At 45.1% G+C, this 27,617-nt stretch overlaps 1 protein-coding gene across 7 annotated transcripts in view; it reads right to left on the reverse strand.

Moving 5' to 3' along the window:
- Nucleotides 1–21,477, reverse strand: part of SLC25A48 (solute carrier family 25 member 48) — a 53,426-nt gene extending 31,949 nt beyond the window's left edge. For 3 of the 7 annotated variants that reach the window (XM_025181204.3, XM_014569990.4, XM_006116032.5), the window contains exons 1-2: nt 10,405–10,703; nt 6,757–6,800 (exon numbers count right to left, since the gene is read on the reverse strand). Coding sequence is in view for 3 of the 7 variants with exons in the window: in XM_014569990.4 (XP_014425476.2) it covers nt 6,757–6,800; nt 10,405–10,450 (90 nt within the window). In the remaining 4 variants the exon portion in view is untranslated. Of the gene's footprint in view, nt 1–6,756; nt 6,801–10,404; nt 10,706–21,365 lie in introns of those variants that run through there. The other 4 variants (XM_089769482.1, XM_025181205.3, XM_075900426.2 and 1 more) reach the window with 4 other exon arrangements.
- Nucleotides 21,478–27,617: the final 6,140 nt, after the last annotated feature.

The raw sequence follows: 27,617 nt of genomic DNA on the forward strand, positions 1-27,617 counted from the left end.
TTTCTCAAAAGCTGGCATTTAGTCCAACTTGGGTAGCTGCAACGACATGTGAATACAATATTCAATGAACTTCTCCCCACAGGAGTGAGCTGTGAAAACACTGCAGGTATAGAAGTTAAATCTTATTCTCAGTTGAAGCTGTGTACACTGGTGCCATGCCCTTGAACAAGCTGGATAAGTGCATTCTACTGCTACAGTGCACACAGTGCTTCATTGGAATTGAAAGCCACCGGAAAATGGCAAAAGCTATGTTCGCTAAAAATAAGCCGAGGCGAGGAAAAGCAGCCTGTGATCAAACAGAAGTAACAAGTGAAAGAGAATGTCCCAGCAAATTTCTAGGGGTTTTCTCTTTAAGGTGATGTCTATACTGCACCCGTTTTGTGCAAGAAATATGCAAATGAGGCTAAGCATGGAATATCGCCGAGCCTCATTTGCATAATTAATGAGGCTCCGTTTTTGTGCAAGAGGCTTTTGTGCAAAAAGGAGCCATCTACACGGCTCCTTTTTGCACAAAACCCTCCTCTTGCACAAGAGCCATTCTTCCAGAAAAACATGCGGAAGAACAACCCTTGCACAACAGGGGGCTTTTGCACAAAAAGGATGGCTCCTTTTTGCACAAAAGCGTCTTGCACAAAAACGGAGCCTAATTAATTATGCAAATGAGGCTCGGTGATATTCCATGCTTAGCCTCATTTACATATTTCCTGCGCAAAACAGGTGTAGTATAGACATAGCCTAAGAGAGTCTTAAAATGTTCCTTTCTTCAAGTTGTCGTGTAGATAATCACAACACCCTGACTTCGAACATCCATAAGGAGATAGTTCATGCAAGCTGCTCCAACCAGAGTGGTGAAAGACATGAAGCCATTGTTTAGAACAAGCAAAGTGAACAGACCAAAAGGGAGAATCACTAATTCAAGGTGCATGTGCAGGCCTCTCCTGACATGAGCAGCTTTCTAGTTTATTGTCTGGTTTCATTGGTAGAACTGGGTTTTGGCTTGGAAGACCCAAAATCTTGACTCATGTGCAAAAACTGAGAACTACTTAGCACCAGCACCTCAATACTACACAAGGAGGTTTCAGGGAATACAGGGTAAAATGAAGGATGCAGAATGAAAGGCGAAGGAAGTTAAGTCCATTTACAGACATGACCTCATAATGCAAGGGGGAAACCTTGCTTGGATTTGAGGGGACCATGAAGGGAAAGGAATTGCTGAATCGAGTGTTTGGTTTGTTTGTCAAGCATTGCCATGCTGGCAACTGAATATACAGGAAATACTGCAAGTGTTTGCCCATGTTTCTCATCTCAGATAAAGAAGAAACCTCCATTCCTTATTCCACTAAGTGCTGTGTTCATTGGTGAACCCTATTCAGTTGCTCACTTCCTAGCTCAATATTGGTTAGGTTTCTTGCTCCTCCAGTTTGGAAAAGTGACAAAGCAGCCTGCTTGGTATTCCCATATGACATCCAGAACCAAATGCAATAGAGGCGTCAGCTGGACAGTTGTCTTTAGAAGCACTGAAGGACACTCTACTAGTTACTTGGCAGTTCCTGAACAAACACGCTCCCAGTAACATCCATTGTATGTACTCAGCACTGAACATTGACTTCTCAGGGCCGTTTGTTAAGGCATTGGCACTGCTGCTGCCAGCAGTGACGTATTTCAGTAGTCGGCACCATGCTTCCCTGCTGTCTGCTACACAGAAACTCAAGTACCTCAAGCAACAATGATCCTTAGTCTGATGGTCTCTAGCTTCTTAAACACAATATCAGCTCTCCTGAAGCAAGAGCACAAGGACTATTAGATGGGATTTTCAAGGCCTCATTCCTGTTCTTTTTTAATTGCAACTTGGCAACCAAATCTCTTAACTGGCTTTGAAAAGAGCAAGGAAGTATAACAACATGTGCCATCACGTAGCCGTATGTGGCAGAGGTCCCTGTGCAGGTTTGCAGGGGCTGGGAAGATGATGCAAGAAGCCCTTTTGTGCCTATGTATAAGGGTTAGATTCTTATTATTACCCAGCACTGTGACTGCCTTTGGGTAATAGCGACATCAGCATTAACTGCCTGGAAAGGATGGCCCCTCACCCCACTTCCCATAGCAGTCAGCAGAGCTCACCCTGTGAGAGAGGCAGAATCTGCTTTGACTGGTAGAAAGGGTATAGCATGGTCTACTCTGGTCTACACTTTTCTCAGAGCTCTGAGAGCCACTATTCCCATCCCCACATGAGACATAACCTTCTCCCAGGCAATGGTGCACCTCTGCAACTATTCTGCAGCTCCTTGAGCTCCTGCAGAACCCCTGAGGCCATTCTGCACCAAACAATTGAAAACACTGGGCACGAAATTTTAACATTCTGCACAATTCAGCAAATTTTATTCCTCAAATATGAGGGCGCCAGCTTGCAAGTGAGGAGCACAGACCACTGGCTGCATAGAGTGGGAGATCACGATGCAGCTGCCCCCTCAGGACATAGACTCAGCAGTGAGGTTGCACCCCATGCTGACACAGAGCAAGAACTGGGCCTGCCCCAGAAATATCCCAGAGCTCTGTCCTCTTATCCCAAGTGCACCAGGTGTGAGCAGGTTGGCTCAGCAAGGCAGGATCCATGTATCTGTGTGGGTATATCTGGGTTTGGGTGCAATGGGATCTGGATGCACATGGGCTGGTTGGGGGATTCTGGGTGCAATGGTAATAGGACTCTGCAAGAGGGGTACTAGTGAAGGTATCTGAGGTTCAGTGTGGGGATATGGAGGTGGGCAGTACAGAGCTCAGCAGGAGCATCTGAGTGTGTGTGGGATCAGAGGGGGTCCAGATGTGGGGCGCAGTGGGGCTCAGTGAGGTGGGGATCTAGTTGTTGATGGCTTGTCATGGCAGTCCAGATGCAAGGGGAGTGGGGCTCATTAACCGGCGGTCTGAGTATGGGAATGAGGCTCATCAGGAGGCTCCAGGCATGAGGGGGTCTGGATGTATGGGTGTTGGATAGAAGGGAGAGCAGTGACTTGTATAGGGATCCTTTCCCATGCAGCTGAGGAGTGATGGGTGCAGAGGGGAGAGGGTAAGTATACGACTTCTTGCAATGGGGAGCAATCTTCTTGCAATGGGGAGCAAACCCATGGTGGGTCTGACTCTGCCATGGATTTTGCACAAGGAATTTTGTGCAAGGGAAGAGAAAGTCCCATCCTCCCCTGCCCAAACTGGACTAGCAGCTGAGCCTGGTGGAGGGGAGGAGCCACCAGCTGCGTCTGCGCCACTCCTCCCTGCCAGTTCTCTCTCCCTAAAACTGCTAGGGAGGGCCCATGACCATTCTTTAGCTTCCCTTTGCTTCCCTGTCAGAAAACCATTTTTCTGCATGGAAGCAAAGAAATCTGTGGGTGGCATAAATTCTGCACAAGCGCAATGATGCAGAATTCCCCAAGATACAACAGCCATTATAATGGCCCTCCATAAGTGTCTGATGAATGCAGTTCATTTGGGATGTACCCAACACAACCCACCCTTGCCCATGCACAACTCTCCCAGGGTATGTCTACACTACCCCGCTAGTTCGAACTAGCGGGGTAATGTATGCATACCGCACTTGCTAATGAAGCCCGGGATTTGAATTTCCCGGGCTTCATTAGCATAAGCGGGGAGCCGCCATTTTTAAATCCCCGCTGCTTCGAACCCCGTGTAGCGCGGCTACACGGGGCTCGAACTAGGTAGTTCGGACTAGGGTCCTATTCCGAACTACCGTTACTCCTCGTGAAACGAGGAGTACCGGTAGTTCGGAATAGGCACCCTAGTCCGAACTACCTAGTTCGAGCCCCGTGTAGCCGCGCTACACGGGGTTCGAAGCAGCGGGGATTTAAAAATGGCGGCTCCCCGCTTATGCTAATGAAGCCCGGGAAATTCAAATCCCGGGCTTCATTAGCAAGTGCGGTATGCATACATTACCCCGCTAGTTCGAACTAGGAGGGTAGTGTAGACATACCCCCATGCAGTTGTGGAGAAAGCCACTAGGGAACAATTGGCAAATGTGGTTCAGAATCTTTGTGGCCTGACCATCCCTACTGCAGAACCATGGTATTTGTACTGGCTATTGGGCATTGCACTCTGTGACGGGGCATGGCTGCCCCGCACTGAACCGCCGCCCGCTGAGGTCCTGTACGGGGCACGGGGCGGTTGGGAAGGAGCCAGCGCCACGCGGCTTCGGGCAGCCGGGGATGTAGCTTGGCACCCGCACTCTCCCCGCTTCACAGCGCGGGCCGAAGCCGGGGTCCCGAGCGGCCACAGAACGGCTTGCCCGGCATGCTCCGCAGCTATAGGGAGGGGAGGAGGAGAAGCCAGAGGAGAGTGACGCAGTGTGATGTAACACCCTGGTGCCAAAGTTAAAAAGGGCTCCTAGCCTCTCCAAGGGGAGGAGAGCGACGGGCTGTGAGGCAACCCTTCAGAGACGGAGGGGGAAGTGAGGACCCACGGTGTCTCGAAGAGAGAGAGAGAGTCGCCGCGAGGAACTATAGGACCATCAGGTCCATCCGGGGACATGGTGAACGGCCGGGATGCCGGGGAAAGACCGGTTTAGGTAAGGGAGGGAAGGAAGCAGCCCAGGGCAGGGCTCTCAGCTGCCCGCGGGCTGGCGTGTTATGGCGGGAAGCCCCTCCAGCCGGACCGGACCCGAGGGAGTCTGTGTCCTTAGGGCCCTGGGCTGGAGTCTGTGAGAGAGGGCGGGCCTGGACCCTCCCTTCCCCCCTATACCTGGGGCTACCAGAAGGCGCCTGCGGACGCAACGCTAGTGTAAAAGTGGGACTCGAGAGCGGACAGGACTCGGGGAACCGCAAAGGGGAGCCGGCTGGGAAATGTAAATAAAGACATCGCCTGAATAAGCCATGTGTGAGACGTTACACACTCATATACAAGTATAATGACCTCCCTAAGGTCAGGGTTGGAATCCTGGCCTACAACACAGGCTTCTTCCACTTGGGTTAAAGGAGTAAATCTACTAGCTAGCAGCAGTATCAGGTGATTATCTCTGTAGTACACTCATGGAAGGGGATGTACAATGGAGCAGGACAGGGACTGGGGTGTTCCTCTAAAGCTTCAGTGACTATAACAAAATACTGACATTTCCCAATGCTTTGGCCATGTTAAAGATTCTGCTGCCTTCTCTACACTACAGCATTAGAACCTCTTAACAAATATCCTCTAACACCACACATGTAAATCCTAATGAGAAAAAAAAAACAACACTTGATTTCCTTTCTAGGAAATAGGATGACAGGAATGGCTATTGAATAACTGAAGTTCCTAGCAGTGGGATAGCTAAATTTGGACTCTGTCCTTACAGTATTACCAACCTGAGGAAAACCTTTTAAAAGTACCTCTTCAGCAAAGCCAAATTCAACTTGCCTTTTGCTCTTCATGAACTCGACCATTGCACAAGTCGATAAAGTATGTGCTGATGTTTTCAGTTTGCTTTACATTATATAATGGGAAGTTTCACTTTCAGTTTTGATCCCTTGCAGGGATTTCATCTTATAATCATATTTTCATACTTTCCTTTTGAAAGGCCTTGCAATAATTTTTCTGTGTTAAAATCAGAGTTGAGACTAAGGGTACGTCTACATTGCATGGCTATTTTAGAATCATAGGGTGTGTCTAAACTACATGGCTCTGTCGACGGAGCCATGTAGATTAGTTTACTCGACAAAGGGAAATGAAGTGGCAATTATTTAAATCGCCGCTTCATTCAAATAAAAATGGCCGCCGAGCTGCGCCGATCAGCTGTTTGTCGGCACAGTGCGGCAGTCTAGACAGGGATCTGCTGACCCCAGAACCCTTCGTCGGCAGATCCTGTAAGCCTCGAGGATCTACATGGCTCCGTCGACAGAGCCTCATCTACGTGGCTCTGTCAATGGAGCCATGTAGTCTAGACACACCCATAGAGCTGGAAGAGACCTGAGGAGGTCATCAAGTCCAGCCCCCTGCCCAAAGCAGGACCAATCCCAACTAAATCAACCCAGCCAGGGCCCTGTCAAGCCGAGACTTTTGAAATAAGCTATTCTGGAATAGTTATTCCAAAATAGCTTATTTTGAAATAACACTGCAGGGAAGCCTTACAATTGGTCCGAGGCAGGCTTCCTTAATGTAGACGCGCTATTTCAGTTTAGAACCCCAGGAGGCACTGGGGAGGAATAACAGAATGGCCCTGGTAAGGGTCTATTTCAAAATAGCAGCAGTGGAGCGTCTACATATGCCTTATTTCAAAATAGCTATTTCAGAATAGTCATTATTCCTCATAGAATGAGGTTTACAGATTCGGAATAAGCCAGAGTGAGAAGCGAAAGACACGGGTTAAGTTAGGGGTCAGGAACCAGGGCAAAGAAGGGTCCAAAGCAGGGGCAGACCAAGGCCCAGGCTGGGTGTAAGGCAGGAGCATCAGGAACAAGGTAACATAGCAGCAGGTAGGGTGATGTCCGCTGAGCAGCTAGTGAGTTGCGGCTGCTGGTTTAAGTGCAAGTTTCCTGGCCCCAGCAGGAAATATTTTGAAATAAGAGCAAGGCTGTGTAGATGCTCACATTCTTATTTCAAAATAACACTAGTTATCTCGAAATAATGGTGCATTGTAGATGAACCCAAAGAAAGAAAACTACAAAGAGAAATATCACTAAATATGGATATATTTGTATCTGGGCAGGTAGATAGCCTATGGGCTGCCCTGCATTGGAAGAAATCTCACTATCTGTGTAAGTGCAAGTGTGGCTTAAAATATTTTACCTTTACGGTGTCCAGAGGATGCCCCACAATTACACTTGCAGCTCCTGGGGATTAAAATAAGGTAATCAGACAAAACGAATTTCAGTGAATCAACTAAAAGGAACATTTACTTGATGAAACTCAAATCTGTGCTCTGTTGCATATGTACTCCCCTTGACCAATCAGAGTACTCCCCATCACTCTGAGTATTACCTACTTGATGAAAATTCATTCGTCAGTAGAACCATGCAAATTGAGGGCACATCTTGAAGCAAGGATATTAGTTATGGAACAGTTGCCCAGCAAGACTATACATTCCCTTTCCAAGATGGAGCCAATTTCTCTGCCAGATTCACAAAAACTAACCCAGGCTATGTCTAGACTGAAGGCTTCTTTCAGAAGAAGCTTTTCTGGTAGAGATCTTCCGGAAATCTTCTTTCGGAAGAGAGCGTCTACACAGCAAAAGCGCAACAAAAAAGCGATCTGCTTTTTCAAAAGATAGCGTCCAATCAGTCTGGATGCTATCTCACATTTAAGTGGTAATTATTGTGGACAGAGTGGCCGCCAGGGCACCTGTGTTTTTTTCTGGAGGCCTCTTCTTTTGAAAAAACACTCTCTTCCATGTCCACACACACCTTTTTCCGAAGAAGCTTTTTCAGAAAAAGGTTTCTTCCTCATAGAATGAGGTTTATCGCCGTCGGGAAACCCCTCTGTTCTTTCAACTTTCTGTTGAAAGAACGCAATAGCAGAGTGGATGTAAGTATTGTTTTTCCAGAAAAATGGCTGTTTTTCTGGAAAACTCTGCAGTGTAGACATACCCCAAAGAGGTAGCAGTGGTGAGGTCACTTGATATGAAGGAAACTGTGCATGATTTACAGATGATATTGCAGAACAGGGGCTGGAAGAGCACATGTGGTGGTGCTGTGCAGCTACCCTATGCACACTCTGCAACTTGGAGGACAGATTTTTTTTCTACTCAACCTCTGCACTATTCCACATGGAAATACCTATTTTCACTGAACCAGGCTTTATGCATGTGTAATTGAGGCTGCGTGTGAAAATCCCTGTCATTCAATGGTGTTGGCTGACTGGAACAAGGATGATCTAGTTTAGTGATCAGAATGGGTGTCAGGTCACATGTCTGGAGCAGCTGTAAGGCCTAACAGCCAGAGTAGACACCAGTAGCAAATGATCAGGTGCAACTTCACTCATTCTTATCTCTTGCTGTAAGTGGTCTAAGTCCCGCTACATGGGACTGTGAACTACATCCACTAGGTGTGTGGGTTACACAGGCTCAGAACTGGAGCTAGTATTTTGGAAGCTGGAGCCAAGAGTCAATCTGAAGGTGAGGGATGCTGGAGCTGAGGATCAAGCTGGACATGGTAGTCAGGAGGCAGAGCCACGGCTCAAACTGGTAGGCAGGCCTGGAAGCCAGAACTGAGGGTCAAGCAGTAATCAGAAAACAGAGGCAAGACTCAAAGCAGAGCTAGGAATTGGACACAAGAGCCGAGGGTCAAGCCAGAGTGAGACGCAAAAGCCACGGGTTAAGTTGGGGGTCGGGAACCAGGGCAAGGAAGGGTCCAAAGCAGGGGCAGGCCAAAGCCCAGGCTGGGTGCAAGGCAGGAGCATCAGGAACAAGGTAACATAGCAGCAGGCAGGGTGATGTCCACTGAGCAGCTAGTGAGTTGCAGCTTCTGGTTTAAGTGCAGGTTTCCTGGCCCCAGCAGCCAATCAGGTGGCATGGCCAATGGTGGCAAGGCCAATCAGGCAGCCTGCTATAGGCCTACTGTACTTAGGAGGGTGCCTGCAGACTAATTCTGCTGCAGGCCCTGATTCTTCCAAAATGGCTTCACAGTTAATGGGCATCTCTGTTTATAATGGGAATATTACCATGTTACTCAGTTGTGGAAAGTAAGTTCTTCTCTTCCTTGTCCACCCCAGCCACTGCCCTGCAATGCCCATGAGTAGCGTATCCATGATGGCCTGCTCCAAGGGAGAGCAAGAAATAGGACAAAGGAAGCAAAACGGGGGTAGAGAATAAGAACGTTTTTAAAACTGCCCCAGATCCTTAACTCAGGACCTTGTTTTAATGAATATTTAGTATAATTGTGCATGAAAACTGCACATGAAACAGGCAAATCATATCCCTATGGCTATTTGCTCAGACAGTTATCCTGCCCTATATATCTATGCACCTGCAGCAACAGACATGGTCAAATTAGCCAAAATAAGTCACCATCGACAGGTCGGCCTCAGGTGTTGGAAGTCAACCCTCACCCTTTCTCATGGCAATTTGGCAAAGATTCTTTTTTTCCTGAGTAAATGAGGACATTGACCTAGCCTTGGAAATATGGGTCAGCACTCTTTAGTTATCCCACACTCCTGTGTAGCACTAATACAAAAGCCTCATGAGCCCAATGTGGAGATTAAAAATCCAACACAGTAGCACTTTTTACAGAAGCTACCTCCTCTAAGCCAAAATGTCCTTCTCTGTCCTGTTACGTTGTCCACCTGCCAGCTGTCTTCCAACTCAATGATAGCTGTTTTTGGGTGGTGCACTTTGGGATCTTTCTAGATAAAAGGAGCTCTCTATGGCTACGTCTAGACTGGCCCCTAATTCCAGAAGAGGCATGCAAAGCAGGTAAGTCAGAATAGGGAAATCCGCGGGGGATTTAAATATCCCCCGCGCGATTTAAATAAACATGTCCGCCGCTTTTTTTCCGGCTTGGGGAAAAGCCAGAAAAAAGCGTCTAGACTGGCTACTTTCAGGTAGGAATAAGAGATCCTCCGGAAAAGGGCTTTATTCCGGAGGATCGCGCCAGTCTAGACGCTTTTTTTCGGCTTTTCCCCAAGCCGGAAAAAAAGCGGCGGACATGTTTATTTAAATCCCGCGGGGGATATTTAAATCCCCCGCGGATTTCCCTATTCTGACTTACCTGCTTTGCATGCCTCTTCCGGAATTAGGGGCCAGTCTAGACGTAGCCAATATGTTAAAGATATATCTGTAGGCCCTTCTTCCTTCACTTTCTAATACAGAAGGCCAGAATCAATACTTTCAGAAAACTACCTGATCAATAATTCTTATCTGATAGTGAAAGCTGTCCTGATAATAATCTCATATCCTTATCAGGGCTACCCACTCAGAACCAGATCTGTGCCTTTCATAAAAGGGTGTGGATTAATAGAGCCATCTGATTGGTGGAGGAGGATTCCCAGCTGTTTAAATATGAGGTTGTATGCACAGGGATCTGAACTCATTGGGAAACACTAGAACGCCTTTATAAAACCATAATCTTCTGTGCTGGGTTACAATATCATTTTACAGATTTCTCAGCTAGAGGCATTCAGTCTTGTAGGTCATGCACTTACTTCAGGAATGTGTAATGTACAGTTGACACCATAATGTGACATTCTACATCTCATTGCATATTGGTAGTCTGAGAGCAAACAGATAAAACTGTGTAATGTTCTATTACTGCTTAATTGAAACTATCCTCTCTGAACAAAGATAGAAAGCTTCACATACAAACAGAAGCATGAATAAATGCACACACCTTGATAAATGCATCCATCAATATCATATTTAATTTTTAAAAATGGGCATTCACTTACCTATCTTTACATCATTCTATTGATATTGTCCCAAAATATCCTACAAGTGTTACTTACCTCCTATCCAACCAGCTACAAAGTCTTCTAATTGAAAACTGCCCATGTTTTAAAACTGCTGGACAATTCCTATTCAAATCCTTTGCAATTCACATACAGTTTCTTCTGTGTGGGCTGTTGAGGGCTGATTGAATGTGTCTCTTGCACTTCGTTATGTAGAAAAGTGACTCCAACACCATCACGTGTCCCAAAGTGATTGTAGTAAGAGTTTGTTTCTTTTATATATTTTAGCAGTCTTAAAACTGCAACAGCTCTGATGGTAACCTCTCTCACAGGCTGTCTCAAAGTGCCTCCAAAGCCCACTGTGACATCATTCCCCCAAACCTTAAAGGCACAGTACAACTAGAGCATAGGAATGTCCCCGTTTATTTTTTAAGAGACAAAGGGGAAAGGTTACTGACAAAAAGTACAAATTATGCATTTATTCTAGGTCCAATTGCTTTGTCTTTTAATTGTTTCTTTTGAAAGAAACATCAGTAACAGGGATTTTATGTTACTGGCAATAATAATTGATAATACTTTTAAGGTGGGTTTTTTGTAGTCTTAATATTTTTAAATGAATTAATACAAAATTCCAGGTATGGCATGTGTGGAGTTAGGGCAATAGTCTGAACTTCCTATGCTGGTGAGCAGATACTCACCCCCATCGCAATATAATGGCAACAATACCTAGCTCTTGTACCGTGTTTTTGTGAATAGATCTTAAAGTCAGTGTCGTTGTTCTCATTTTGCAGATGGGAAAACTGAGGCATAAAGATCTGCCCAGGCCATTCAATAAACCAGCAGCAAAACAGGGATCAAAACACAACTCTCCTCAGGCTCAATCCCTTGTGCTATCCACTAGACCACACTGCCTCTTGTTTTTTATACAACAACATATTCTCAACATGAGTAAAGGGTTCATAATGTGGTTTTGAATGCAAGAGAAAATGACTGTGGTCCAGCATGCCAACTGATGTAAATAGGAGTAGCTCTATTGAGTTCAACACAGCTATACTATGCACACCAGTTGAGGATCTGGCCTTCTAAATATGGACTGAGATGCCTAATATATGTATCCTGGGGAAAGTTGAACAGCTAAGGCCTAATCTTGCCAACTTTTACTCATACGAGTAGACTTTAACCCACATGAATAGCCCCATTGAGTCTGATATTCCATACATGAAACCAATGGGACTAGTCACTATTTAGGATTTATCTACACAGGGACATCCAGGAAAATGAATTAGTTATACTGCATTAAAGCCCTATATGAACACTCTCAATCAGAAATAAAGTGGCCTTAATTGTCAGTGACAATGTTCACACAGAGGTTTAATTCAGTTTAAGTAATCCACTTCAAATTCACACCCTTAGTTTATTTGATTAATTTTCCTGGATGTCTCTTATGGACCAGCTTTTAATGCCCTTGCATAAGGAATACTTATGTGAATACAGATTTGTAGGATAGAGCCCCTACTTAAACCTAAACTTTTTTTGTATGGAGAAACAGGAAAAATGGAATTTACTCCTCTTTGGTCAATTAATAGCCAGGAAACTTTACTTTAGTAAATTAAAAACCAGGAACTACTGGGTTAGGATTTAGGTGCAATTAAAACCATTTAATCTATATGCTGCAAAGTTTCAAAATTAGGTGTCCTGAGTTATCAAGTATTTTTCTCATAGTTTTGCTTGACTCTGGACAAATGAGATCTAACAAAATGACAAAAATGGCAAGAACAAAGTGACCCTTCATGTACTGATGTTAAATATTTTCTCAGAAAAGTACACCATGAGCCAGCCAATTGGTCTAGTGGGTGTGCAATGAGTGGAAAGGGGGGAAAAGTGAGAGAAAAGGGAAATTCCCAAAGGATTATTCCTCCCTCACCATCAAAAGTGTTCTACACAATGGGATAATTTTCACCATAGAAGGCTACGTTTCCATCGGGATTAGAACTGACTGGAATTTTTTCCATCAAAACTGCTTGAACGGTTCTTTCTTTCTTTCTTTCTTTCTTTCTTTCTTTCTTTCTTTCTTTCTTTCTTTCTTTCTTTCTTTCTTTCTTTCTTTCTTTCTTTCTTTCTTTCTTTCTTTCTTAACTAAATTAACTAAAACAGAATGTCTGAAAAACCAGTTGTTGCTTTTTAGCCAACATTTTTTCAATATTTGATCTTTTGCCGAAAATAAAACATTTTTGATCTGCTCTAATACATCCTCTCAGTATCTGTCTCTCAAATATATATATATTAGAACTGTGTATCTTTCTGTCTGTTTGTTCAAGAAGTTCTCCAAATGGTAAGAGCACACCACATTCGGTATGTAGCTTCCTCTTATCATAACTTAAAGCAAGGCCAGGTTTTGGTTGTGCCAGGACAATGGGATGTGCCTGGAATTTGATTTTTTTCTCATAAAATGGAAAGGGAGGGGTCTGGTAGGAGGGACTGTTCTACTGTAGAATGGCCACGGGAAGTGGGGGGGCAGCAAGGAGCCAGAGATGAGGACCAGGGTAGCTATAACTCCTCTGGGCCAGTAGGGGGCAAGGGTGGAGAAAGGGATAGCTATCTACTATGTATTTCAGAGAGTTTTCTATTTATGTGTCTGTTTGTCTGTGTGTCTGTCTTTCCCCCAGCCGGGGGACTTGCACATCTCTCCCAGCTGTACCCACTGCAGCGGCCATGGAGAGGTTCTTCTCACCTGGCCCAATGTTGCTGTGGTGAGATGGAGCTGGATGCACACAGACATTGTGTGTATCATTTTAGTGAAGACCACTGAAAAATCTGGCCAAATGGGATAAATATTCAGAAAGCTCTATGATGAATTAACCATGTCATCTATGTAACTTAATGAAGTAACACACTTAAATTTCCCTACCAAATTTTCAACACTGTTCCATTAAATGTGAAATATTCTAAAATGATTTTCATGTTACTTTAATAGAGAATTGCAACACACTGTTATTCAGACTTTACTGTAAATAACCTAGAGATAGTTCAGAAGGCCTTGGGAAGTTAGAACTGACACCGAAGATGAGCTCAATTTCTGGAAATGTATCTTTGAACACATTGGGTTCCAGTCTATTTACAGTGAGGTTGCCAGTACAGCACTTGGAATAAATCATTCCCAGCAATTAATCAGATACTTAATATTACTATTTCAACCCAGCCCTGGAAAGGCTGAGATACTTGATAAGGAACTAATTGTAAAGACTTGTTTAATTTGAAAGGCTCATAAAGTGGCTATCAAATCAGCAAAAAGTTAGGAGGGGATTCACTGGGAATGGTCAGAAGACCCAGACCCCGTGCCCCACGCACTTTTCCCAGCAGCTCCTTTCCACACACTGAACCCCATATTATTGGCCCCATCCCAGAGCCTCGGGGGCCCATACAGTTACTATCCTGGGCCTCCTTAGGCTCTGGTGTTTGTGGGGAATGTGGGGCGTACCTTTCTATTTCTCAGCTGGGGACCATGTCAATGAGGTTCTTTAGGTTTTTTGCTTCTCACTTTTGTGAGGCCCCCATTGATTTTTCTGTGGGTCAGCAGACCCTGACCCAGCGAAGGTTCCCCCACCCCTAGGCTACAATGCTGCATCTCTTTGCATGACTGGGACCTAAAAAATTGATCAAGACCAGTAAATAAAAAACAATGATCTGAAGCCCTGAAATGACTACAAATGCATTGAATCTATGTGTATGTGGAGTAAACAAGACAGTGTTATATGCAAAGACTAAATCCAGACTGTATGAAGACACCCCACCAACCATGGAACTGAGGGGCAAAAGTGTGCTACAATTGTTAGCCTCTTTTGTGGCTAACAAATCATAACATTCCAGCAGAAAAAGGGGTTGCCGCTGGTTGGTTTTGTTATAGGAGTGCTCTGTCTAAGTAATTAGTTATTAGAAACATAACACCCAGTTTTTCAATAAAAACAAGAGGTTCTTTGGTGCATTGAAGATTAACAAATTTATTTAGGACTCCTCATTTTTGCTGAAACAGCCTAACACGGCAACCTTTCTGAAGCTTGTAGATAGTATTTTCCATTGTTAGATCTTAAGGCATTCTACAAAGGGGGGCAGCCTCATTATATGCATTTCACAGGTTTGGGAGACTGAGAACCCAGGATGGAAATGCTTTACTCAGGGCAACCAGTGGCAAAAATGGGAACTGACTTTCTGAGGGTCAAGGTGGGGCTCTATTCGGTAGATTGTGCTGCACCCAGAATGCTTTGTGGGTTTGGTAGGGCCAGTAGCGTTTGTTGGGGTGACTTATAAAAGGATTCCTTTGTGCACTTCTTCCCAGGTTTATAGGAGAAGGACATTCTGAAGAGGCATTTGAATGTCAGAAGGGCGGAGCTTATCCCAGGAACGGCATGAGGAGAACATTCAAAGCTTAGTGGGAAGAAGCACAGAGTTAAGAGAGGGAAGAGACAAGAGTCCTGGTCATATGTGAGGTGTGGGTACAATGAAGAAAGTGGCTTGAGGAAGATTAGTAAGTCATAAGGCTGGGGGTGTAGGCCAGAGCATTGACTATGGAGATGGGAAAGAGCTAAAACCTGATGCAGAAGTTGATGGGAATCCCATGCAGTGAATGACAGAGATGACATGATTAATGACAGTGACTGTAGGAGATGGGCCAGTGGGGAAGGGAAGGAATGAGGTGGGAGGGGGAGAACATTGCTATAGTAAAGCTGGGAGAAGAACAAGGCTTTGGTGCATGAGTGGAGAGGAAAGAGATGTTGTATGTCAAGAAGGGAAAGAATATTGCTTTGTAAGTTCTTTTTCCTCGCCATGAACAGTATCCCTTCATTAAATTGGTCTCTTTGGGTGTGTCTAGACTACAGAGTTTTTTCGACAAAAGTTGGCTTTTGTCAAAAAAAACTATACCTGCATCTACACTACAGTAAGTTGACAGAATGAAGCAGTTTTGTCGACAGCAGTAAACCTCATTCTATGAGGAATAATGTCTTTTTCCGAAAGTCATCTTTCAAAAAAAGATGCTATTGCATGAAATCAGGGCTTTTTTGAAAGAGAGCGTCTACACTCTCTTTCAAAAAAGTGAGACGCTTTTCCGAAAAATCTTCTTGTTGTCTAGATGCTCTTTTCCGACAGAAGCTTTTTTGAAAGATACTGTCAAAAAAGCCTCTGTTGAAAAAGGCATGCAGTCTAGATGTAGCCTTTATTATCATCTTGCCAAAAGTTATAAATGAAAATTATTTTGAAGGCAATATATACTGCCCGGCCCTCAGGACCAACCCCAGGGCCGGGCAATGCAGTCCAGCCTCCAAACAAGAGGGGCCTCCCCCCCAAAGAGTGGGCCCTCCCAAAGAGAGGCCAGGCTGGGAACCACAGCCTGCTTCCCCTCAGAAGAGATGCCCCCCAGAGGAGAGGCTGAGAACCGTGGCCTGCACCCCCACCCCAAAGAAAGGCCCCCCTGTAGAAATACCCTACACCCCAGGAGAGACCACGGCCAGGAACCGTGGCTTAGCCCCAGAACAGCTACAGGCAGGGGTGGGGAGGGAAGGGCAGCTGGAAGCCAGGTCTGGCCACGCTCTGCCATCCTCCAGAGTCCTGGCCCCCAGACAAACTGGAGGCTGGAGGGGCCAGTTGCAGATGGATAGCTAGAAACCGGGACCAGCCTGCAGACCTCTGCCCCTTCCACCCCCACCTCCCAAGTAGCTACAGGGCTGGGTGGGAGAATCCTGGAAAGGATACTGGATGATCTAAACTGGGAATTTCTATGTTGTTGTCTCAGTCCATTCCATACAGGACTGGTGTCTGTCTTGGGGAAAAAACCACAGATTTGATGGATTCCTAGGCCAGAAGGGGCTACTTGTCAGTCTCTCTTCATATAGATTCCCCTGAGTCTGCTCATTTTTGTCACCCATTTATTTCTATGTGAGGGATCTTCAGAAATGCCTAAGCTATTCCGTTACCTAAGTCCCATCACCTTCTAATGGGCATTGTGGGCCTAAATCACACAGGCAGTTTTTGATAATTCTGCACTACATCCTTTTCAAAACAAGGTTTCCAGAACTTGAAGACATTGTTCGCAGGGGAAGGTGTCCCATTAACTCATAAAATGGCACTATAGTATTTTTCATTCAATATTCTACCCCATTCCTTACATGAGCTAGCAATTCATTTGCTTTTTAGACTGCTGCACACTGAGTAGAGTTTTGCACTGAGCTAGCCATAGGAAATGCCTGGGTTTTTTTTCTCTTGGTCGGTACCATTAACTTAGAATTCAGCAATGCATCTGAGCAGCCATAGACTTCAGTGGGAGCAGGCCTTGAGTTACTGCCCTTTGCATAGCTTGTTTACATGCACTAGAGCTAATACCTTGGATTTTGCATCATTCCCAACAATGTTCCTGCCCAGACAGGCATTGAATCAGGGCCAGAATATCTAGGTTACAATGGGGCACAAGGAGAAAGCCACCTGCATTCTCAGCCTCTTGCCAGCAAAGGCTCAAGATGATTCATTATTATCTGTGATAAAGGCCTGCAACTGCTTTATTATGAGATGATTTCTCTACATAGCTAGGCATATCTACTAGCTTCATAATACTCATTTCAACATTCAGTCCCCCTGTAGTCATGTCCTGCCTTGGCGGGATTTGGTTCCCTGCAGACAGAGTACAGTTTTCATACTCAAATTCATCTGGCTTGATTATGGGGTAGGGGAGGGAAAGCCGCTGTCCTTGGATGGGAAAAATCCGCACATGTATGAAAAAGTTTAGCGAGAATATTGGTCCACAGCATCCTACACATTTGGAGTGAAGCTGAGCCATGAGCCAAATGTCAACGTGAGCGTTGCACAAGAAATTCCCATGCAGCATCCAACAATCCAGTGATATGAGCCGCTCTGTCCAGAATGCCATGTTGAAAATGTCTTGAGACAATGTAAACCTCCTGGCCTTGATTCTTTTCCACAGCCAAAGGCTTCCCCAGTATGAAGATTCTCACTGGAGAACAAGAACAATGATGCCACCTCATAGAATCATAGAATAATAGGACTGGAAGGGACCTCGAGAGGTCATTGAGTCCAGCCCCCCGCCCTCAAGGCAGGACCAAGCTCCGTCTACACCATCCCTGACAGATGTCTATCTAACCTGTTCTTAAATATCTCCAGAGAGGGAGATTCCACCACCTCCCTTGGCAATTTATTCCAATATTTGACCACCCTGACAGTTAGGAATTTTTTCCTAATGTCCAATCTAAACCTCCCCTGCTGCACTTTAAGCCCATTACTCCTTGTCCTGTCCGCAGAAACCAAGAGGAACAAATTTTCTCCTTCCTCCTTGTGACACCCTTTTAGATATTTGAAAACCGCTATCATGTCCCCCCCTTAATCTTCTTTTTTCCAAACTAAACAAGCCCAGTTCATGAAGCCTGGCTTCATAGGACATGTTCTCTAAACCTTTAATCATTCTTGTCGCTCTTCTCTGTACCCTTTCCAATTTCTCCACATCTTTCTTGAAATGTGGCGCCCAGAACTAGACACAGTACTCCAGCTGAGGCCTAACTAGTGCAGAGTAGAGCGGCAGAATGACTTCACGAGTTTTGCTTACAACACACCTGTTGATACAACCTAGAATCATATTTGCTTTTTTTGCAACAGCATCACACCTCAGACCCATCAAGTTAGAATGCTCTTGCAAACGCCAAACTAACCAAAGTCAACCTGTGCAGGCTTGTTCACCTTGAAGACAAGGGCCAATGGAAGTGTGCCTGAGTCAAGTCTGTGTGAGCAAGCTTTAACATGCAGGTGGATCAAAGGACACTTCTTTCCAAAACATTGAAAAATAAAGGCAAGGCCGCCACCAGTGAGTAATGCCTGTTTCTCTCCCTCCCTCTCCTCCACTTGCCTGCATTCGGGACATAATAGCTGTTTATAAGATCCTCAGTGAGCAGGAAGTTTCTTTGGCAGAGAAGCTATAAGGGCACGGAATGAATTCTGTGGCTAGACTACTAATGAGACTAAGGGGAGCAGTTTGTTCAAAGGTATTAGCTAGGCTCCAAGTTGTAAAGGCAGGCCCAGTGAAACATTTCTACAGCAACTAATGCCCAGTGTTATGGGTCAGTGCATAACATGCCATTTCAAATTTTAACCAAGTGTGTTAGCACTATATTCCTACGTTGTTCTTAGAGAGCTGAGAGCTTCCTCGAAGAGGAATATAACAGTGCAGGCAAGGCCAAGTTGGATGCATAGGGAAAATTATTTTCCCAGATCAGCATGACAGCTCCTCTAATCCCCTCTTCAGAAGGCCCACTGACAAGGAGTCCCAGCTATGTCAGAAAAAAACCAGAGCAGAGAGTTCTATTTTATGGATTAGAGAGCAGAATTTCACCTTATGGCTGCAGAAGTGTAAATAATCACAGCCTGTGAATTCCAAAAACCATCATTCAGACTCCTCACTCACTTATTGGTGTCCTTCCTATGCTTAACACTTGGACAAAGAGGACTCTGCTTCAAGGCATTGTCACCAGTAGGATGCAGAGAGGTTTGTGCTTCCGAAACCACTTTACCACCATAAATAAGGGCCCATGATTAAGTAGATAGACCAGGATAGAGTCTCGTTTGTACAACAAAATCTGGGGGATGAGTCTCTTTCTAAGTACACCAAGCCAGAGCACAGACTCCTTGACAGCACAGATGTTCAAGAACTTATGTGAGCAGAAGAAATGTCCCAACAGCACATAGGGTCCTGATCCTGCAAATGACTTAAGCACATGCTTAATTTTAAGCACATAAGTAGCCTCGTGGACTTCAGTGTATTCTCAGAGTTAAGTACAAAATTAAATGTTTTGCAGGATTGGAACCAATGGGTTGCAGGATCAGTCCCATCGTTAGTAACTGAACATCAAAGTTATATAAGATTCTATAGACTACATTATGCTGCTCACGAAACTGAAGACACAGCTGTTGCTGATCTCTGCAAACACAGCAGCAAACATGATTGCTAAGGCTGCAGGAAGCTAATACTGCATAAGTAGATATTTATACTACAGAGATAATACGATGTGAAGTGTGACTATATATGCCGGGCTTTTTTAAACTTAGTGTCCATTGTTTTATGCAGGAATCATTTGAATCTGATTTACACTTGGGCAAGTCATACGTAACTCAAATGAAGTCAACTGAGTTACACCAGTGTGAGTGAGAGATGAATTAGGCCCAGAGGTGGGATTCAGTAGTAAATGAGAAGGAGGCAAACAATATACAGTGAAGTTCAAGAAGAGCATTTTTCATTTCCTGGTCAGTGCTAGGGTCTATTCCAGTCTAAAGTGAAAACTAGAAACAAAAGCTAATCAGGCTAATCATGGATCTTTGTAACAGGGTTACATGGCCTGTCTCCAGGACCAAGCCCTTTGACAGTCTGATGATCCCCCTGCTCTTAAAGGTAAAATATTTTGGAGGAAAAGATTTTAAAGGTTTAAAAATTCTTTATATTCCTGTTACTGGCAAATAACTCAAACAAGCAAACAGCAGGAAAAAAATCATTTACAAATTGTTCCAGGTTGAGATCTGTATGTCAGTCTGAGGCAAATTTTACCAAAGGCCTATAGATCTGAGGTTTTACAATGGAAACAATCACACAGAACTACATTAACTCAGGTATATAATTCATAAACTTAAACAACAAATAGTCTGTTTTGGCTGTTTGGCTTATTTTAGTTCTGGACACCCAACACTCCGGTCATATGAAGAAGTGGGCTGTGCCCACGAAAGCTCACGATGCCATCTACATGTTTTGTTAGTCTTTAAAGTGCTACCAGACCATTTGTTGTGTTTTAATTTTATCCTGTACAAACTCGGCTACCCCCGAAGCTTTTATATAATTCATATCACGCATACAGCCTTTTTGCAATAAAGCCTGGCCCGACTGTGGAAAAGCCTATGGAAGGGGACACGAGAGGAAGAAATCTCTCAGAGGATCCCTGCACAATAATCGTCTTCCCTTATGGGGCATGCACCCAAACCTGGTGGATATCCAAGGATCTTGAGAGGCCTCGTGGGTGTCTACGCACCAGCTCTGGATCCCACCAATCACTCTTCCTCACAGCATAGCTTCCTCAAGGAGCACTCCCAGGGACTCCACCTGCTCTTGCAGGCCCCGAACACCACCCAGAAGAAGTTGTCCTCAGAAGAGACCATACAGCCTAAAGCTTTTGTGCCCTCCATTGGCACTGCCTAAATCCCTAACATCACTATGTGAAACATTGTTTCCTACTGTGATTTGCTGCCCCTTACATGCCACTTTCCATCTCTATCTTATTTCTTCTCTTTCCTACCTCTCTCCTTTTACCTTCTGTTTAACAGAAGTCTGGCTCAGGTGGCCAGGCCTGAACATTTGGCAACGTTGCTGTAAACCTTTGGCGAAAGAGACAACTCAATGCAATACTCTAAACAGCATACATTTGCCAGGTGTCAAAATGGCAAATAAGACTCAGTGATGGGCCTGTATTTCTCTAGCCGTGAGGCTGCCAGTCTGAGTCAGCACCAAAGATAGAAGCTGCATATTCTACCTTTGCGGGGAGTGTGGCAGAAGGTCTCCTTTTTTGTGTGCCTTTGTCTTGTGTTGTCTTCTAGGAAACTGGAGTGGACCTTCACAACAACAGTCCCCACCTTTCTCAACTAACTTGTTCTCTCTCCCTCCCTCAAAGGACAAATATTACCATCTCAAACAGCATCTCAGAAACTGTTAAAAGGGTGTGTGCTGGGGGGAGGTGTCCGTTTTAACAGAGTTGTAACTAGCTAATTTGGCATCTGAGGTAAGACCATCCTCGGCCTCGGCAGGGGTGCTGACATGGCGCGAGGCACAAGCGAAGACAGCATAATAGCTGTCTTTTCTGCGCCCCCTCAGCTATGCGCCCAATGCAAGTGCCTCACTCGCCTCGCCCTTGTTCATGGCCCTGCTTTCTGAAGCTCTTTACAGTTAAAGGCAGAGGGTTGTTATTAAAATAAAATCCTTAGTACTTTACCTTTCAAATCCTGTAACTGTTTTCCTTCTTCTTCTGGGTCTTTAATAAAAGGTTACGTGATAGTGGTTGTTTGTCACAGTACTAGGCAGGCTGTGCTCTCTGTACATGAAACCCTGAACATTGGACTGTTTCATGTTGTACAGTGACAGAGTAAAGTTACCACCTTTAACTCCCTGGGTCCTTTTGTTCCCTGGTCTGGGAAAGAGTAAAATGTTGAAGAACAAGCAAGCGTTTTCCTCACCAGGAACATTGGGAAGATGTTTAGAATTCACCATCTTGGTCATCATTCTGGGGCTGAACCAGAGACTTCCATAGCTATTGTCACTAATGGCTGTAACAGAGCCACTGCCTTTGCAGATGAGGCACAGAGGGAAACACAGCACACACGGACACATGCTCCAGGGCGCTGGAACAGTTTGTACAGTGGGGGTACTGAAAGCCACTGAACCTTGAGTAGGATGGAAACCACTTCAAGCCAGGTGTTGCGGTCACACTCCACTCATCCCTCATTCCAGCACCTAAGCACATGCTTAAATATTTTGGTTGGCAATAAACCCCATCCTGCCTGCTTATATGACCATAGATACTGTTTGAGTAAGCTAATGCCCTCAGACTCACCCTCTGACTGTGGGCATTGTACAGAGATATTTATTGTAAGGCAGCTTTCTAATAAGGACCAGTGCAAAGTCTATGCATTGCTTAAGTCCCATTTATACCTACAAGGAGTTTCAATGGGTACATAGGCCCTCTGCTAGGGCTGTGTCTACACTGCACACTTGTTTTATAATAAGCTATTCTGGAATAGATGTTATTCTTCACAGAATGAGGTTTACAGAAGTCAGAATAAGCCATCCGGTATTTCAAAATTATTCTGAAATAACTTTGCTGTGTAGACACACCCTAAGACAACTAGAACCTATGATAGAAGAAAATCTGAAGCTAAGATATAAGTGGTATAATAGCATTGAAGGCTACAATACATACTTTCTGGCTGCGTCTAGACTGGCATGATTTTCCACGAATGCTTTTAACGGAAAAGTTTTTCCGTTAAAAGCATTTGCAGAAAAGAGTGTCTAGATTGGCACGGATGCTTTTGTGCAAAAGCACTTTTTGCGGAAAAGCATCCATGCCAATCTAGATGTGTTTTTGTGCAAGAAAGCCCCGATCGCCATTTTTGCCATCGGGGCTTTTTTGTACAAAACAGTTTTTACCTGTCTACACTGGCCCTCTTGCGCAAAAGCATTTGTGCAAGAGGGCTTTTTCCCGAGCGGGAGCATCATAGTATTTCTGCAAGAACACTGAAAATCTTACATTAGATCGTCAGTGTTCTTGCACAAATTCAAGTGGCCAGTGTAGACAGCTGGCAAGTTTTTCCGCAAAAGCATTTGCTTTTGCAGAAAAACTTGCCAGTCTAGACGCAGCCTCTGTGTATATCTTATGCCTTCTTATAACTTGGGTGTTTTCTTTTTTTCCTTGCCCACCCTCACCCATAACTCTTCATGATCAAGCATCTTTCCCCTATTAGATGTTTTCTCACTGTACTGAAAAGTGTTGGACAGACACTAATTATGGCAGAAGAATCAGTACTAGAAAGTAGCAGCATCTAAAACAGTTTGAGAAATTCAAGGCACACACTGCCACCTAGTGGAATTGAGATAAATGACTCATTAGAAAAGCTGCCATGTGGTCTCCAACCTTTTTAAGCACAAGATCCCTTTTAGACTATAAATGCGATCCAAGGTCTACCTCACATCCAGATAATCTTGCCCCACCTCCTTCATGCCCCTTTTCCGAGGTCCCGCCCCTGCTCACTCCATCCTCCCTCCCACCCCTATTCTCCCTCCCTTTCATCAGGCAGGGGCAGAGGGTTGAGGTGTAGACTCTGGTCTTGGGCTAAGGGATTTGGACTGTGAGAGGGGCTCTGAACTGAGCCTGGGGCAGGGGCTTGGGGTGTAGGAGGGGGTTCATGACTGGGACAGGGGATCGGTGCTGGCTCCAGCTGGACACTGCTTATGTCAGGTGGTTCCTGGGTGATGGTGCCGTGGTGCTAAGGCAGGCTGACCCCTGCTCTGACCCTGCTCCACTCTCAAAAGCAGCCTGCAAACTCCTTCCATCCCAAGCCCTGTAGTGCTCTCTGCTCAGTGGAGATAGAATACAGGAGGAGAGGGGGGCACCCTGACATAAGCACCCCCTCCTCTCCCTTCCCTGCTCTGTACCGCAAGCAGGATTCTCTGGAGAGGGGCAGTTTTGTGGGGAAGGGCAGCTGAAGTGCCAGCACTCGATAGCCTCTTGGCCAAACCAGTCAGGTTCACCTGTCAGAGGTTCCAAGATCTACCAGTAGATCCCGATCAACTGGTTGGCAATCACTGTGCTATGCTAAGGCTCCTTAATGTGCAGTTTGCAAAGGATGAGCTTTTTCTCAACGTCTTTGGGAAATAACTCTGCTGTGAGAGATACAACTATATCCAATAGACACAATCATAAGGAAAATGCACCTGTGGAGTGAAATTAATGTTTGTAACCCTTCAACCAAAGAAACCAAATAATATGTCATTTTATTAGAGCACTAGAAGATTTACCTGGCCTTGCTTGGTCCTTAAGAACAGCGAGCTAAGAGTATTGGGGGTGCAGACATCAGGGCAAGCGCTTGGGAATGTGGGGGGCTCAGAGAGTGGGGGTGCAGGAGTCAGGGTTGAGGAGTGTGGGGGACTCAGGGAGGAGATGGGGGTATGTGGAGAGTGATTTTGTCAGAGTTTGGGGATGATGAGGGCTCAGGACAGAGGTGTGGGGGTGAAGGACTCAGGATTGGAGGGTGAGGAGGGTCTCAGGGCAGGAATCTGGATGTGTGGGGGGTGCAGGAGTCAGGGTTCAGGGAGTGAGGAGGGACTCAGGACAGAGGTATGGATGTGGGGGTACAGGATTTAGGGTTGGGGGTTAGGAAGGGCTGAGGGCAGGGGGCCAGCGGTGAGGGGACTGCAAGAGCCAGCGGAGGCCATGCTTCCAAGGTGGCAGATCCCTGGGTCTAGTTGCGGTGTGGGCTTAACTCCACACCTGCCCCCTGCAGACCAATGGCATTATAGCTGACCCAGTCCCTATCTCTGGCCACTTGCTAGCCCCTGTAGTCATTACACAGTATAACTGTTCTTGCTAGCAGCTTCCACCTTTTCCATGTTATGAAAAACAATCACATTCCAGGCACATTGCATTGTACGGGTACAACTAATCTGTTACTTTGCTTTAAGTTATGAAAAGAGGAAGCTGCGTGCCAAATGTGGTGGTCCTAGCTCTTACCATTTAGGAGGAGTTATTGAACAAACAGATGGATGGACAGACAGACTTGCTCACTTACAGACAAACTGGCTCAGATATATAGTAGAGACAGTGATATAACTGGATCAGCACAAGACACTGTTTTAGACATTTTAATAATAAATAGGCATCGTAGTGAGAACTCCCATTTCCTTTAGTATTTTCAATGTCAATTTTTATTATATTTAAGAGCATAAAATACCATTTTATTTCTTGTACTTCTTTATTCCATGTAGTCCTTTTACTCCATGCTAGAATTCCACCTCCTCCCCGCTTTTTCTTCTCAACAAACCAGAACTTGGGAAAAAAATGTGCTTTCCCTGGTCTATAAACTAATTATTGTCTTTGTTAGAATTTTTTCTTGGGTCCAATTTGACATATTTGGCCCAATTCTGGTCTCACATATAGTGATATATCTCACGAATAATCCTACGGAAGCAATTAGAATTGCAGCGATGTACATGACACCAGAATCAGTCTGTTAGCAAAGATTTGTGATTTCATGTGTGATGCTTTAAAAAAAAGGTGCCTTCAAAATTCCATTTTACCTTTAAATCATATGCAAGCAGTAAAACAATTATTGTAATTTATACAAAGAATAGGGTATAGAGCAGGTCTCAGGCATGGAGAGAATTTGACTAATGTTTTCTGCTGGAGATGTTCTATTAAACAGTGTAACTGGTTATTTAAAAAAAAAAAAAAAAAGAAATTCACCTAGTGAAGATATCCAAAGATTTGTTTTTACAGCTGGTATGTAAATTCCAACAGGGAATAGAAAAGGATGTCACCATTAGAAAACTAATATAGAATTCATGGACATTAGATCCTTCTTGTATGCAGTACAACTGCATCACTTTAGAATCACATCTGAATACTGTATTACAGTATAACCACTAATGGCCAGAATCTATTCTTACATCCGGTCTTTCCCCCCACACGTTTGCACAGTGTGTGACAGCAGAAATGATCTCTTACCATTTATGTCAAGGACCTGGGGTGGATTTTTCCTGGGGTTTTTAATGTTCTTGGTATCTAGAAAAGTGCGTATTACAGTGGCTGCTTAAGCAAGCACAAAATTCAGTATGTGTAGGGCCCTACTAAATTCACGGTCCATTTTGGTTAATTTCGTGATCATGGGATTTAAAAAATTGTAAACTTCATGATTTCAACTGAAATGTCATGAGGTTGTAATTTTAGGGGTCCTGACCCCATAAGAGTCGTGTGTGTGTGTGTTTGGGCATTGCAAGGTCATTGTAGGGGGTTGCAATACTTCTACCCTTACTTTTGTGTTGCTGATGGCAGTGCTGCCTTCAGAGCTGGGCAGCTGGAGAGCAGCGGCTGCTAGCTGAGGACCTACCTCTGAAGGCAGAGCTGCCACCAGCAGCAGCACAGAAGTAAGGATGCCATGGGATGGCATTGTCACCCTTACTTCTGTGCTAATGCAAGTGGGGTACTGCCTGTAGAATTGGGTGGCAATACTGGACAAAAGGGTGGCTGCCCTAAAATGATCTAAGCCCCCCCACAACTCCCTTTTGAGTCAGGACCCCCAGTTTGAGAAATGCCGGTTTCCCCTGTTAAATCCATATAGGATAGGGTAAAAGCCCACAAAAGACCAGTTTTCACAGGGTGGAGACCAGAGTTCACAATCTGTGATATGAATTTGGTAGGACTGTAATTTATGTGCTTAGCTGCTATTCACACACAGCTTTGAACTTTAGAATCTGTTGGAAAACAACTGTTCTTCCATGACACCAGGGCTACGTCTACACTACGATCCTCTTCCACAAGAGGAAATTCAAATGGAATGCTCATTTGCATATGTCCGCTCTCATTTGCATTTCCTCCTCAGATCCCTCTTGCGCAAGAGGTTTTTGCGCAAAAAAACGCTGTGTAGATGCAAGAGGAAATGCAAATGAGAGTGAGACATATGCAAATGAGCACTTCATTTGCATTTCCTCTTGCAGAAGCGGATCGTAGCGTAGATGTAGCCAGGGTTATCCCCTGCTCTCACCGTATAATAGCCCCTTGGGATTTTTAAGTTCTATCAGGACAGCCATAGGATACAAGCAGACGGGATTTCACTTTAACACTGGGGTGGAACACCTTTTTTTGGGTTGGGGGCTGCTGACTCAAGGAAACATCAGTCAGGGGTCACTCACACGTGAGAAGCCATAAAAAGCCTCCAAACCCTCACTAAAGTGGCCCCTTATTGAGGAGAAAGACACTCCCTACTTTCCCTTCACACACCAGAGCCCAGTAGAGTCCAGGCTAGTAGATTTTGTGTGCTCCAGTCCTTCAGTAGGCATGAGCTCCCCAGTGCTAGAAGGGAAGCCCTGAGCCTTGGGGACCGGGTTCCCCACCCCTGCTTTAACAGCTCATCCAAAGGAGAGACTCCAGTGGAAATATGGCTATTTTCAAAGGGTGCTTTTTAAAATTTGTCTGCAAAATAGCACGCACCACAAGGACTGGAGTGGCTGTTTCTGTTTCATTTCATGCAGAAGTTGGTTATGGATTGCAGGCATGATTCATCCATAATACGACTGGATCTATCTTTAATAGGGGTTGATAAGAACATAGCTCAGTAACAGCATTTCCTTTCTCTCATTGTGTGAGTTTCGTCTATAGAATTACAGGCAGTCCCCGAGTTACGCGGATCCGACTTATGTCGGATCCGCAGTTACGAACGGGGCACTTCCTCTCCCTGGTCTCGAGCAGACCAGGGAGAGGAAGCAAAGCCGCGGCGGAACGCGCGGCCAGCTGACAGCCCAGAAGCGTCTGGGCTGTCAGCTGGCCGCGCGCTCCGCTCTGCTCCCCCCCCCCTCTGCAGACCAGGGGGAGGGGGAGCAGAGCGGAGCAGAGCAGAGCGGCGGAACGCGCAGCCAGCTGACAGCCCAGACGCGTCTGGGCTGTCAGCTGGCCGCGCGTTCTGCCGCTCTGCTCTGC

The sequence above is a fragment of the Pelodiscus sinensis genome, chromosome 16 (assembly GCF_052426305.1).
Source record: "Pelodiscus sinensis isolate ZL-2025 chromosome 16, ASM5242630v1, whole genome shotgun sequence".
Classification (NCBI taxonomy): domain Eukaryota; kingdom Metazoa; phylum Chordata; order Testudines; family Trionychidae; genus Pelodiscus; species Pelodiscus sinensis.